Source organism: Medicago truncatula, chromosome 7 (genome assembly GCF_003473485.1).
Source record: "Medicago truncatula cultivar Jemalong A17 chromosome 7, MtrunA17r5.0-ANR, whole genome shotgun sequence".
In the NCBI taxonomy this organism is placed as follows: Eukaryota; Viridiplantae; Streptophyta; class Magnoliopsida; order Fabales; family Fabaceae; genus Medicago; species Medicago truncatula.
In genome coordinates, this window is record NC_053048.1 from 18,226,741 (window position 1) to 18,240,264 (window position 13,524).

The 13,524-nt window shown below is 33.0% G+C and overlaps 2 protein-coding genes across 2 annotated transcripts; one reads left to right on the forward strand and one right to left on the reverse strand.

The window, feature by feature from the left end:
• The first annotated feature begins 1,203 nt into the window (after positions 1 to 1,203).
• LOC25479660 (cystinosin homolog) lies at positions 1,204 to 5,322 on the forward strand. Its single transcript, XM_013587926.3, has 8 exons — positions 1,204 to 1,483; positions 1,578 to 1,710; positions 3,727 to 3,816; positions 3,916 to 4,040; positions 4,151 to 4,193; positions 4,661 to 4,778; positions 4,869 to 4,918; positions 5,038 to 5,322. The coding sequence occupies exons 1-8, from the start codon at positions 1,365 to 1,367 to the stop codon at positions 5,170 to 5,172; spliced, it is 813 nt and encodes a 270-aa protein (XP_013443380.1). The 5' UTR covers positions 1,204 to 1,364; the 3' UTR covers positions 5,173 to 5,322.
• A 1,590-nt stretch (positions 5,323 to 6,912) lies between these two features.
• On the reverse strand, positions 6,913 to 11,343 carry LOC25479661 (cystinosin homolog). The gene is made up of 8 exons (XM_013587927.3): positions 11,061 to 11,343; positions 10,841 to 10,973; positions 9,565 to 9,654; positions 9,334 to 9,458; positions 8,578 to 8,620; positions 7,907 to 8,024; positions 7,765 to 7,814; positions 6,913 to 7,459 (listed from the first exon to the last, which is right to left on the reverse strand). Exons 1-8 carry the CDS (start codon positions 11,177 to 11,179, stop codon positions 7,304 to 7,306), a joined length of 834 nt encoding a protein of 277 aa, XP_013443381.1. The 5' UTR covers positions 11,180 to 11,343; the 3' UTR covers positions 6,913 to 7,303.
• Between the last annotated feature and the right edge of the window lie 2,181 nt (positions 11,344 to 13,524).

Sequence of the window (13,524 nt, forward strand, 5' to 3'; positions counted from 1 at the left end):
CCATCAAGGTCTCTTTCGCCCTAGAAAGGAAACAAACCTTACCCCAGCCCCCTTCCACCCACCATCCTTTTCTCCTTCCCCATCCCATCCTACTTTCCTCTCCATCAGCTTGCATTGCATGTTTAACTTTAGATTTTTAATATATTAGCATTAGGTTTGAATATTTTATGTAATAAGCTTAAAAAGCTTTAAGCTTCAGCTTTATTTTATCGTAAATGTATTGATATATTAATAAAATGAGATTTGATTTGTATCATTTTTTTTCCTTTAATTTTGTTTATATTTGCATTTATTTATAATTTTGTCATTTATATTTATGTCGTCGAAATAATATAAACCACAATCTTTTTAAAAATTTGGGCAAAAGTAATTCAAGATTATATAATTCGAAAAACCTAACAAGCTTTTTCAGATTATATAATCCAAACAAATAGTATTTTTTGTTTAAAAAAAAGGTTTGTTTAACATGTGCAATATTGCGTAACCAAAAGTAGTAATTTTTTATTGAAAACAAACAATTATTTATTAAAAGTTACATATTTAATATAAAAAACACAAGTTTCAAATCAACGTACTACTTTAAACTTCTTAACATGTACAAATTTACACATGATAGAAAAACCCTTAAAAAAAGGCGCGTAAGAAACTACTATGATGGAAAAAATAATAGCCTAATTTTGATGGTCTCTTTAGTAAATGGGCAGCTACACTCACCAATTTATGCTTGCTGACCCGCCAGGTCGAGGCTAATTTGGCCAAACCATCCCATTTACAACCATAATAATATGAAAATTGCTCTTCTCCAAATCAAAATTGCTTATTACCGCATAAACGGTCAAAAATAACCTCACTATTGAGTTAACCTCCACGTTCGATAAAACCAACGTTAGCTAAAAAGGAATAAACTTTTTTTTTTGACTGGTGATTTGTCTCCCTTTTTTAGGGGTTGAATATAGTGATGTCAATATTTTTATTTCTTAGTACTAGAGCAACTGTCTTTGACCTTAAAAATGTATATTGACTCAATTGTCTTTGACCTTGAAAATGTTTATTGACTCAATTTTGTGTCAATTCCAATCTCCATATTAATGAGTGACGCGTGATTATATCACAACTACAATTATAGTAAAGATGAATACGTATAAAATACATAATTTTACTCCTTTTGTCACAAATCCTGTCTACATACAATTTCACATTCATAACTCCCCACCCCGCAAAAATAGAAGAAAAAAAAGAAACAAACTTTTTTTTTTAATGACTGGCTATATATATTGGCAACATAAATGTATAGTATATGAAAAATCTACACCAAACCAAAATAGTTCATTATTTGGGAGAAAAAAAAGTTGAACAAAGAAATCATGTCTTCTTGGAATTCAGTTCCTCTGCATGTTTCTTATGAAGCTTTAGGGTGGTTTGCTTTTGTTTGTTGGTCAATTAGTTTTTGGCCTCAAGTGATCTTAAACTTTCGCAGGAAAAGGTATTAATCCAGAAAACAATACCTCATAATTTTTTTTATTATGTTAGATTATTATATCTATATTTTGATCAATCTTGTTATTGTGTTTGATTAGTGTGGTTGGCTTGAACTTTGATTTCGTGTTGCTGAATTTGACAAAGCATACATCATATCTTATATACAATACATCTTTGTACTTTAGCTCTACAATTCAACAACAATATAGAGATAAATACGGCAAGAAAGAGGTTTGTGAATTTTTCAATTACCATTCAATTCAATATATTTATTGTCCTTTATTATTGATGTTAAATTGATAATTTAGTTGCTCAAAAAAAATTGATAATTTAGTTGCTCAAAAAAAATTGATAATTTAGTTTTTATTATCTTGTGAAAAGAGACTAGTTTTTGTATACACTCTTAATCTGGCACCGTCGATGAAGCACAAACACTTATCTTATTGTATTAGACGTGTTCTGATATCGGATACTTATAACTATATCGACGTATTAGGGTCCGTATCGTACCTATGTTTCACATGGCACTGTTATATTATATGAACTAGGATCTGGTTCGTGCTTATCGAAAAGATGTGCGGATAGAAAGAGAAAGAGAAAGTGTAAAAACATTAAACTATCATATGGCCATTTACACTTTCATAAAAGTCAACGAGAAAAGAAAGAATGAGAAAATGACGTGTTACGGTTAGGAAGGAAGCATAATAAATGTGCGTTGAATGGGATCAATTAAAAGGAAAAAAAGTTAACTTTTAAATACATTGAATAATTTATGTATTTGGTCAAAAATCTAAACTTGATACATAAATTATTCAATATATTTAAAAAGTTAATTAATTTTTGTAAATAAAACGGGAGAGTTTATTTGTGAAAAACCTTAGTAACTTATATTTTATTTTAAAATTTAAAAGTCAAAAAGAAAAAAAGGAATTGTTTAGCGTAAATTTAATAGTGTGAGGAGTTGTTTTTCCTTTTTAAATGTCTTTTTATGGGAATTTTCTGCTCCTATCTAACTTTCTTTTTTGTATTTAAGTATTACCTCCTTTCTTTTTTAAGTGTCATTTTTTAACATTTTACACAAACCAAGACACTCAATAAATGTTACTTTTTCTTATACAATAATTTATACTTTTACTATAATAGCCTTAGTCATTTAATATCTTATTTCATATATTTATCTCTCCGCAATAAATAACTAAGGGTAATGTTGGTAAAACAATATTTATTGTTGCATTGAACTTTGAAAGCGACAGTTAAATAGGAATAAAAAATTTCTCCAAAAGTGACACTTAAAAAGGAACGGAGGGAGTATATAAGTGCAAAGTAAGAGAAAAGAGTTGTGAGAAGAAAAATAAAAGACTCGTGAGTGTTAAAAAATAAAAGATAATTATTTATTATGAGAGAACGCGTAAAAAAATATGAATTTGCTGCAGAAAAAAGATAATAACCAACAATTATTTGTTACTAAAAGAAAAAAGATAACATACACATGTGCAAAAAAATATGAATTTATTGGTAGATTAAAATGAGGGTATAATAGAAAAAAAATGTGCAAAAATACATATGTGGTGTTAATTTTCTAAAAAGACACTTGAAAAAAGAACAGATATATATTATTTTTGTCTACGATTTATGCAATATTGAGACTTTTTTGGTGTATCTGAGGACTGAGGTAGTCTTTAGTTCATGTTAAAGGGCTAAAGGAACTTGTGTGTGGCTTGGACAATCACTTCAACACCAATTTTTAGACCTCATCAAGTCATATTCAAAGACCTCTTTTTTATGTTTTTTTTTTTTTTTTAAAGTGTCCCAATAGGTCGAGAAAGTGCAAGTGTTTTGTTTATAAACTACTTTTAATCTCAATTCTCAAACAATGTAGGACTTTTTAGGTGCATCACAACATAACATTAATTTGTTTTTGTTACTTTAACATAAATAACGTAGAGCTCAATTTATGATTGATATACTTGTATGCTAATATTTGTAATTTGTTTTCTAATTTTCCTCCCTAAAATGTTTTAGATGTAAGATTTGTTGAATATGTGAATGATTACATTATATGGTAAACATGTCATTAGCTATGTTCCATCATGCATTTCAGAAATTGACCCCTTATTTTTGTTCTTAATTTTGATTTTTTTTTTTTTTTTGAACATCTAAGGGACTGAGCTAACTAGCTATTCTCCCACTGTTCTTGTTCATGTTTAAAAAAAATAAAAAATATTCATTTTTTTTTCTTTTTTCCAGATGATACCAGTGGCAGCAAATGATGTTGCATTCTCAGTCCATGCAGTACTACTAACAGCAGTTTCTTTGTTCCAGATTGCAATCTATGATGTTAGTACAATTTTCCTCTACCATTTAGCTTAATTTTTATTCTTGTCATGAATTTAAGATTATTCTAAATGTAACGATATTTCGATCATTTTTATGCAGCGTGGAAACCAGAAAGTATCTAAAATTGCTTGTGGAATAGTCACTGTTGCATGGACAACAGCAGTTGTGTGTTTCTTTATTGCATTGCACAATCATCATTGGCTCTGGCTTCTCTCAATCTTCACGTATGTTATCTGTTTTCATTTGTTACTACTTTTTAATTTTGATGTATTATGGTTTATGGAAGCTTTGTTTTGGAATTTTCTGACTTTTGTTGAAATTGATCAACTTGCAGTATCATTCAAGTTTCTATGACAGTCGTAAAATATATTCCTCAGGTTAGTATCGATTTTAATTTGTGTAATTTCATTTTAATTTCTATATACTTATGTTCATATTTCATACAAATGCTTGTTGAAATGATGCCTGACACGTATCATTGTTGGATTCTGAGACATGCAAGATCGATACATGTAGTTGCATCCAATCGATTCTTATTTTTTTGAATTATCATCAGTTGTTATGTGTCAGCGTTAGTGTCAATATGGTGTTTGGTGTCCGTATTTCATAGATTATCATCAATGAATCATGTATTAGAACGCAACGCATGTTTAGATTGACATTGAGTTTTGCAGAATTACGGTGAACATGTAAATTTTGCAAATACTACACTTTGAAGCTTCACAAAATCAGATGAACCACCGTGATTTTGTCGAACTCATTGTCGTTTAAAACATACAAAGAATGCTCCATTTTTTGTTCTGAAGTTAGCCATCCATCTTAATAATTTCTGTTGCGAAAATAGGCGGTGATGAACTTTATGAGAAAAAGTACTGATGGATGGAGCATTTGGAACATTCTGCTAGACTTTTCTGGAGGGGTAGCAAACTATGCACAAATGGCTATGCAATCCATTGATCAAGGTCACTAATATCATCTATAACTATAATCTATCTTCTTTAAATTTATACTTTGAAGAAACATGATTTTAAAATTCCATCTTTGTTTTTCAGGTTCTTGGATGAACTTCTATGGAAACATAGGGAAACTATTGCTATCCTTGGTATGTAACAGTGTATCATTATTTCACATTTATGAATTTTTTTTACTGTATGAAATATTATTGTTTTCTTACAATGATTTCACTGATTAAATCAATCATCACATTCTTTAACATTGCAGGTGTCTATATTCTTTGACATCCTCTTCATCATCCAACATTACGTGTTATATCCCGAAAGAAAGCGCAAATTAGAGACATCTCCTGACTTTGATAATGCTAAGTCTTCTGATCAGACATTGGCTGAGAATGTCTAAAAGATGTAAACTTGTTTTGTATTAATATATGTCGGAATGAACACACCATTTGTAGTTTATCCTTCTTATATAATGTTCGAAAAAATGTTTCAAGATGCTTCGACCCTCAATTCTCAAATATAGTTCTAACTTCTAAGGAATTCGAATTCACTCCGATCACTCAATTCCTGCATTTTATTGGCAGCAAATCGAAACTGTTGGATTAAGATCGAACGGTTCACATTTTGAGTTCGTAGTTTGAATTTAAATTACTAAAATGAATGTGTAGATTTTTAACCCTATCCGACAATCTCTTCACTGCTCTCCATCTACACCTCTCTTCCCTTTCAGTTTAATTCATCCAAAGGCTTACATAATTGTTGGAACACTACGTGTATGTTTGTGTGTAAATTGAAAAAATCTTAGAAGTCTCACATTGGTTAGTTTATACACAATACTAGTGTTTATATAATTGGACCTACAACTCTAAGGGTGTGCCCTTGAGGATAACCAATTTTGTAAACGGGTGATGACACACTCAATTTGACCACCTTGCGTGCAACTCCGGCTGGGCTTTTGATGTGTGGTATATAGTATATATTTTAATGACCTGAAACCTTCGATTAATTAATTGTTATTTTTTTGTTTCGGTACACAGTAATCACCACATAAGCATTTTCCACGCGTCAACATGCACCCTCCATCAACTCAATTCAATGTCAACCATTAGTGAGACAAGATCATGCCATTCATTACACAACATTCAAACGAAAAACAAGAAATATGATCCATGGATGATAAATTAATGGCTTGGTGAAGCATTCCCTAAGCTGGTTTGTATATTTATGCCTGTGTATTTTGCGGCAACTACTAATATACATGTGAGATGGTAATAATGATTTAGAATAAAATTCGGTACAAAAGAGAAATCATCTAAGAATAGTGTTGAATGAGAATTTTAGGGTTTTAGCGAGAATAAGATAATTGTTGAAATGTTTAATTGATTGCAAATGAGGCACAAGCCAAGTTTAAATACTACCCTCAAGACTAAAAAGTAAAATAACATAAGGTAAATATTATTTAAAATAACAAACAAGGTTAGAGTATTTTGTAAAGGAGCATCTGAAATAGTGGTTAAAATGTGTGAGAAAGTTGTTAATGCATAAGGCAAAGTTGTCGATTTTAATGAACAACAAAGAAATGGCACCATAGAAGTTATTAATGGCTTCCCTCAAAAAAAAAAAAAGTTATTAATGGCTATAGAGGGGCCAAATTTCACAGACAAGACCCAACAAGAAATGGATGAGAGAATACCTAAATAAAAAAAATTGCTCATTCCCTTAACTCAGCGGGAGTTAACTCCAGCTCGGCAGTTTTCAGCGGAAGTTAACTCACGCTGACACTTTTAAAATCCGTTGAACAGGTTTAAAAAATGATTGGACCGATCTTAAATAGTAGGGTCAGTGGCTTTTCAACAGATAGCTAATCAGTAAATAGAAATTTACTACTACATAAATTGACATAAAGATCAAGGCTTTAATTCTATAACTTCCAACAAAGTTTGCTGAAGCTCCAAGCCAAACAGTGATCATCGTAAATGGGATGAAAATAATCCTAGTTTTGTTTTGATATTGATATCAATCAATGGAAAGATTGATATTCTGTGGTGGTGATTGATTAGAAGGCCTGACAAAGCGGTCTTTGAACGATCTTCATGATCGGTTAAAACTTGATTTTAACAACCTTGAGAGGACTATTGTGTGAAATTTTCAAACAGCATTTCTTATAGCTTAATTAGGTGCATATTTATGTTGATTACAACTTGTACCTAGGTCCTAGGCCTGAGTGGGGATCAGTAGCTTGTCAATAGAAAGCTAGTCCGTAATTACAAATTTACTATGATATAAATTGGCATAAAGATCGATGCTATAAATCTATATCTTACAACAAAGTTTGGTGAATTGTGGTATAAGGATAAAAATAATCCTAGATTTTCTTTCATATTGATATCAATGATGGGAAGTTTGATATACATTACAAACTATAATATATCTTACACATTCTGTGGGGGTGTTCGATCAGAAGGCCTGGTAAGGTGCTCTTTGATTTAATCTTCATGATCGGTTGAATATGCATTCTGAACCAAAACATGTCACACATTCTCTGATGGAGATTCATCAGAAGGCCTGTTGAGGTGCTCTCTGATTTGATCTTCATCCTCGGTGGTGGTCACCAATTTGGAGGATTTTTTATCAGGATACAGGACATAATGTTGAATAATGAAAATTATGTCAAAGAATACAGATACCTGCAATTTTGTATACAGTTAAATGAAGTATCACAAAAGTCTCAAGCAGCCGTGGCTTCATTACCTAATAAGCACATGAACTATCCTACATCTATGCAAAATTTGATTCAGAATAAACGCACTCACACCTACTGTTTTTATTTAAGTAAAAATTATGACCTGTTTGGTTATTGTTTACTTTCTCTATTTTCATTTTCTGTTTAAGGAACCATAACATTATGTAAAATAAATGGAACCGAAAAGGAAGAAAGAACTGTAACTTAAGAATGAAGCAAAATTTTGTTTAAGGAGAAAGTTTTCTATACCAGAGAGAGCAACACTTTTCCTATATTCCCATAAAAGTTGACCCATGAATCTGGAAACACGAGATTTAAAATATGTCAGTTAAACTATAGAATCAAATGGCAAGACTTATCAATCGCAGAAATGAGTATATGACAAACGAACCTTGATCTACTGATTGCACAACCATCTGTCCATAGTTTGCTATTCCTCCAGAAAAGTCTAGTAGAATGTTCCCAATGCTCCATCCATCAGTACTTTTCCTTAGGAAGTTCATGCTTACCTATATGCATAACAAAACTTGTTACATTGACAGCTAGAAGCTGCGAAATAAACCTGTTCTTTAAAAATAATAATGTAGAGTTCTCTTCAATTAATTATTACCTGTTCTTTAAGCATAAAATGTTTAAAAATTATGAAGTGTATTATTACAGGTTCCGTACTACATCAGTTATGAACACAAGAGTGAAGAACTATGCTAGTGGTTTAGTTTGATTTTGAGAAATAGTCTTTTTGAGGACACGAATGTCAATAGTATAAAAATCTTGCATCAACTATAGGAAGAGGGTTTAAAATTTTACAGGATTCCATTACTAGAGAGAAAGAATCAAAGAATTAGGTTCCACTTTACCCATTCCATTCAATTTAAATTTCCATAATTAATAATTTGTTTTCTCTAAGAAAAAGGAAGGTATCACGCTGAATTTGCAGTTGACTACAAGAAGAACGTGAAAATAGTTTGATATGCATTTAGAAGCACAACCAATAAAAAAGGCCACTCAACAATCACCTGCATAGAAAAAGAAAACAAAATAAAGTTTTAAAGAAATCCTAACCTGGGGAATGTACTTTATCGTAGTCATAAGCACTTGAATTGAGCTGCAACATGATCAATTTAAACAAGTTAGAACAAAACTAAATCATAGTCAGAGGCTAAGGCAAATAGATATTTTTTATCATCTGGAATATAGACTGTCACACTATAACAAGTGCAGGTCGGAGCCTATGAAACAGTTCAAAATACATAAGATTCCAAGCTTTGCATTAAGATGAGACAATAATCAACAGTCCAGAGTCCATACAAAATAAAAATGCAACTGTCCACCTTACATGTCAAAAAACAGTAAATAGTGAAATTAAATGTTCTGAGATGTAAGGAAGCATATATCTTGGTGGCAATTGATCAATAAGATTTTAAGACACGGCATCAATTTCTTGTACCTTATAACTATGTGCTGACTACTACTACCTATAAGAAAATCACAGAAATAATTTCCCATGGCACATCATATCCAAAATTAGTGAAAAATTAGAAATAACTTCTCTTATGTTTAACAAACACCATGCCAGTTTGAGATGAATTAGGATGGTCACTAAAAAGCATTGACAAAATTACCATAAGGATACTTCAAGTCTAATTCACAAACACCATGCCGGAAACATATTGGGAAAGATTAAACTATTTCACATCTCCAGTTGAAAAATAGTTTACAAACTAAAAGTACATGCAAGGATATTATTCACAGGAGACAAGTTGAACTTCCGGAAGCATAATACTGATGTAATTAACAACACAAGCAGAGACAACATACTTGAAGACGTTGAGAAGCCAAAGCCATGAATGATTTGACAAAGCAACAAAGAAACAAACTGCAGCAGTAAGCCAAACAATGGAGACGATTCCAATACAAATTTTGGACAGTTTCTGACTTCCACGCTACAATGAAATCGTTACCAAGTTCAGTAAAATGGAGAATTCAGTCGTAGAACAACCCATAAAAAGCGAGAACAATATTCAGAACAAGAAGAAATATCATTTTTACTTCATAGATTGCAATCTGGAACAATGCAATGGCTGTCAGCAGAACAGCATGGATTGAGAAAGCAACATCATTTTTTGCCACAGGTATCATCTGAAAAAAAAGACGTAATCTGAAACAAATCAATATGATGAAAACAAGACAGAAATAGTTCCATGCAAGGATTTAAACTGCAGTAGTAGCCATCTCGAGATCCTTTATATTGCGGAGAATCTCAGGCAAATGAGGCTGATGCAAGTTTAATAACAGTCCTAGAGACACTAAAAAATTAGGACGTTGTAGCCCTGATCATTGATGCACTATCACCAACATTTTATAAAACTTTAAGATATGCTAGAATGGAGGTTTTTAAAAAATTTCATTTTAAAGAGTCTAGCGGCAAAACTCACACACACACACACACACACAAACACACACACACTAAGTACAGAGAAGTGGGGAGTCAGTCTCCATGAGCTGATGAACATAGCTCAGTTGGTAGGGACATTGCAGTCGGTGAAATTCTAGCCCTTAGGCTACTTGACCCAAAACAAGCAAGTGGAGAATTGGAGTTTGAACCCGCGGCCCAGCACACCCATTGTCGTCTTCTAGCATCTTAGTTGTACTTACAAAACGAAAGTGACTGTTTTAAAGGGCTGAAACAGTGTATTTTCATTGAATGTCAATGTAAAACTATTTTACACCAATAGTGCATGTCCCATTCTCTCTTCGAAAATTGAAAGAATAATATAATAGATGATCATAAGATTTGAATCACACATAATCCCTTTTTAGAAACATTATATTGCTTTATTAAATTAGAAAAGAAAAATTAATCATTCACTCCATCCAAAATACTTCATTCAAACAAACTCTTGGCGGAAATTAGTCATCAACAAAGCCGGTGGATACCTATGAAGAACAAACATGCATTGGACACTAACATGTCAACACTGATAATAATTTATGAAAATAACATAATTTGATTTAATCACAAGTGTCAGTATTGGACACGACTTCATTTGTACCATTGTGTTAACCAAAATACGTAAAAATATTGGGTTTCCTCTTTTAGCATGATGGTATGATGCATGGACACTCCTCGGGTTAGGCACAGACACTTGTAATTACACCGAATTATGTAATTTTCTCAAATTATTAACGGTGTCGGCGTGTCAGTGTCCGTATCGTGTCTGTGTCCGTATCCATGTTTCATATGACATAACTTGAAATGAAGAATCTAGCATAAACAACATAAATAACATATTAAAGTTACTATTAGTAAGAGAAGAAAGCTTACCTGATCATAACCGTATTTCTGAAAATATTGTTTCTGAATAGCAGAGCTAAAGTAAAGAGAAGAATTGTATATAAGATATGAACTGTGCTTGGTTAAATTTAACAGCACGAAATCAAAGTTGAGTCCAACAACGCTGAAAATTTCAAAATAAAAATTGAGGGTTAAATTAATCAAACGGATTAGACATAATGAAAACAATAGAAGAAGAAAGAATAGAAACCTTTTCCTGCGGAAATTTAAGATGACTTGAGGGTAGAAACTGATGGACCAAACAATAAAAGCGAACCAACCAAGAACTTCGTAGGTTACTTCTAATGAAACTGAATTCCATGAAGCCATTTTCTTCTATCTTCACCTTTGTTTCTATCGGCACAAAACTGTTTTTGTTGAGTTTGGGACCCCGGAACCTTTTCTTCTATTCGTTTGCAATGCTTACGCAACTAACACTTAATTATAAATTCCAGAATTTTTTTTTTTTTTTGCAAGGATAAATTATTGAGTGAATTGTGAATTTGATATCTAACTAAGCACCTAGCGGCCATAAAAGTCTCTGATTAAATATAAAGTAGTATGTGTTTGGCATCACTTTTTAGGTCAAAACGTGGGTTACTTTTGCCAAACGCCGTTTCCCAATTTTCTGTGTTGTTTGGATGAAGGAAAAGCAGATCTATGAAACCACGTTTTAGATCCAAAACGCAGGTTCTGCTAAAGCTGGAATCAAAGCTTCCGCGGCAGTGAAAAGCGATTCACAGTTTTAACTTTTTAATGACAAGTATAATTACCAATATACCCATGTTTTCTTCTCCAATTTCCCATGAATAAACAACATCTTTCTTCTTCTTCCATAAAAAAACATCTTTCTTCTTCTTTATTACTGCACATCACTTGAAGTAGTAAGACTCTTCTTCTTTCTTTTTTGCATATCTATCCTTTTTTTTCTTTAGATTTGTTCTTAATTGGTGAGTGATGGAGAAATGGTAGAATGAGAGACAAATAGTGAGATGAGGAAGGAGAAAGGCTACAAGAGTTGGTGCAGTGAGAGGTGGAGAAGAAGATGAAAATGGGTAGAAGAGTATTGAAGCTTCTGGAAAAATAGAAAGGGAGACGTGATGATCTCAAGAGTGACACAAATTGGACTTTTTTTATTTTTTGGCTTAAATATGTAAAACGTCTCTGTAATTTCGCGTGTTTTTGCAAATCGTCCCTGTATCTTTTTTTGTTTCAAAATCATCCTTGTAAGTTAATAGCCGTTTGCAATTCGTCCCTCCCGTTAACTCCCGTTACAAAAACGTTGTGGTGGCAGACGGAGACACACGCGGCGAAGTGTGAGTTGGCAAAAGCTTGCTTATGTGTCAAGAGCGATGATGAGTGGTTAGAAAGGAGGGACCAAAACCAAAAACGCAAAATTGCAGAGGGATGAAATTAAAAAAACGTACATTTTGTTCATTCCTCTCCCTATATTATTTCTTCTTCATCTCCAACCCCAATTAAAACTCTACCATCTTAAGCATTAACATATTTTAGTCTGCTTGTACCAAGCATCACTCACATGTTAAACCACAACAGGAACATAAATAAACCCATTTTTCCCATTTAGTGTTAAACCCAAACCCAAAAATTCATAAATCCTCAAAGAAGACAGATCCAAAAGCTCCCTTTTGTTCATGCAACAACTCATAAAACCAACACATACACGTTTTAATTCATCCAAAAGGGTACTCGATTCAACAAGGAAAAGCAAATTTTGGAGGAGAAACTTGAAAGGAGAAATTGTGAGTAAGCGAGTTAACTAGAGATGGGTGAAAAGGAACCGTTTACTTGCAAGATTCGAGAATGTCCCACAAATTATTGACCCCCATTGTTGTAATGGAGAATGAGTGATTGTTCTACAGGTTTGAGATGGATAATTTCAGAGTATCAAATCTCAAACGCTTGATCAAAAAATACACCTAGATGTGCAATGTTTCTTCTTCTCCTTTCCTTCCATGATTCTTTTTCTTGTTTCAATAAAAAAGTGGACCGTCATAATATTCCTAAGGACCTGAAGGACCTCTAAAAAGGGCTTAAAGACCCGTCAAGGAGGCTTTAGCACCCTTAAAAGAAGTTTTAGGGTCCCAGGCGAGTACTATACGTGGCGCCGCCTTACTAGCCTCTAGAATCTTCTAGAAACCGCCCTAAATACATAAATACCCCTATTACTTGGAGACTAAGCAACCAAAACCCAAGCCCATAGAGAGCTATAAATACCACCATTGAGAACACTCTCATCTATCCAATAATCAGTCTAAAACCCTAGTATACGATTCTTAACCCTAGAATCCTTATTGTACTTTTATGCGAGTACAGTTGGCGCCGTCTGTGGGAAAAGGTAAAACTAGCCTAGACCACGATTCTTTGTATCGAGATTCCGATCCAAAGAAACACTGAGTCGTAGTTTTCTCTACGATTCGGTATCCTAAACCTTACTCAAACCTAAATCGCACCTCACGTACGATTTAGAGAAAAACCGCTATAGCTACACCAGAAGAAGCAGAAACGATGAAGAGTCAAATCGCTCAGCTGCTCGAGCAAAACGAAGCTCTCCTAGCTTCAGTAGAAACTATCCAGCAGCAACAGCATAAGGAGAAAGCTGACTCCCATCACGGCGACCTTGACGAGCCAGAACCCCAACCTCTATCCGTCGA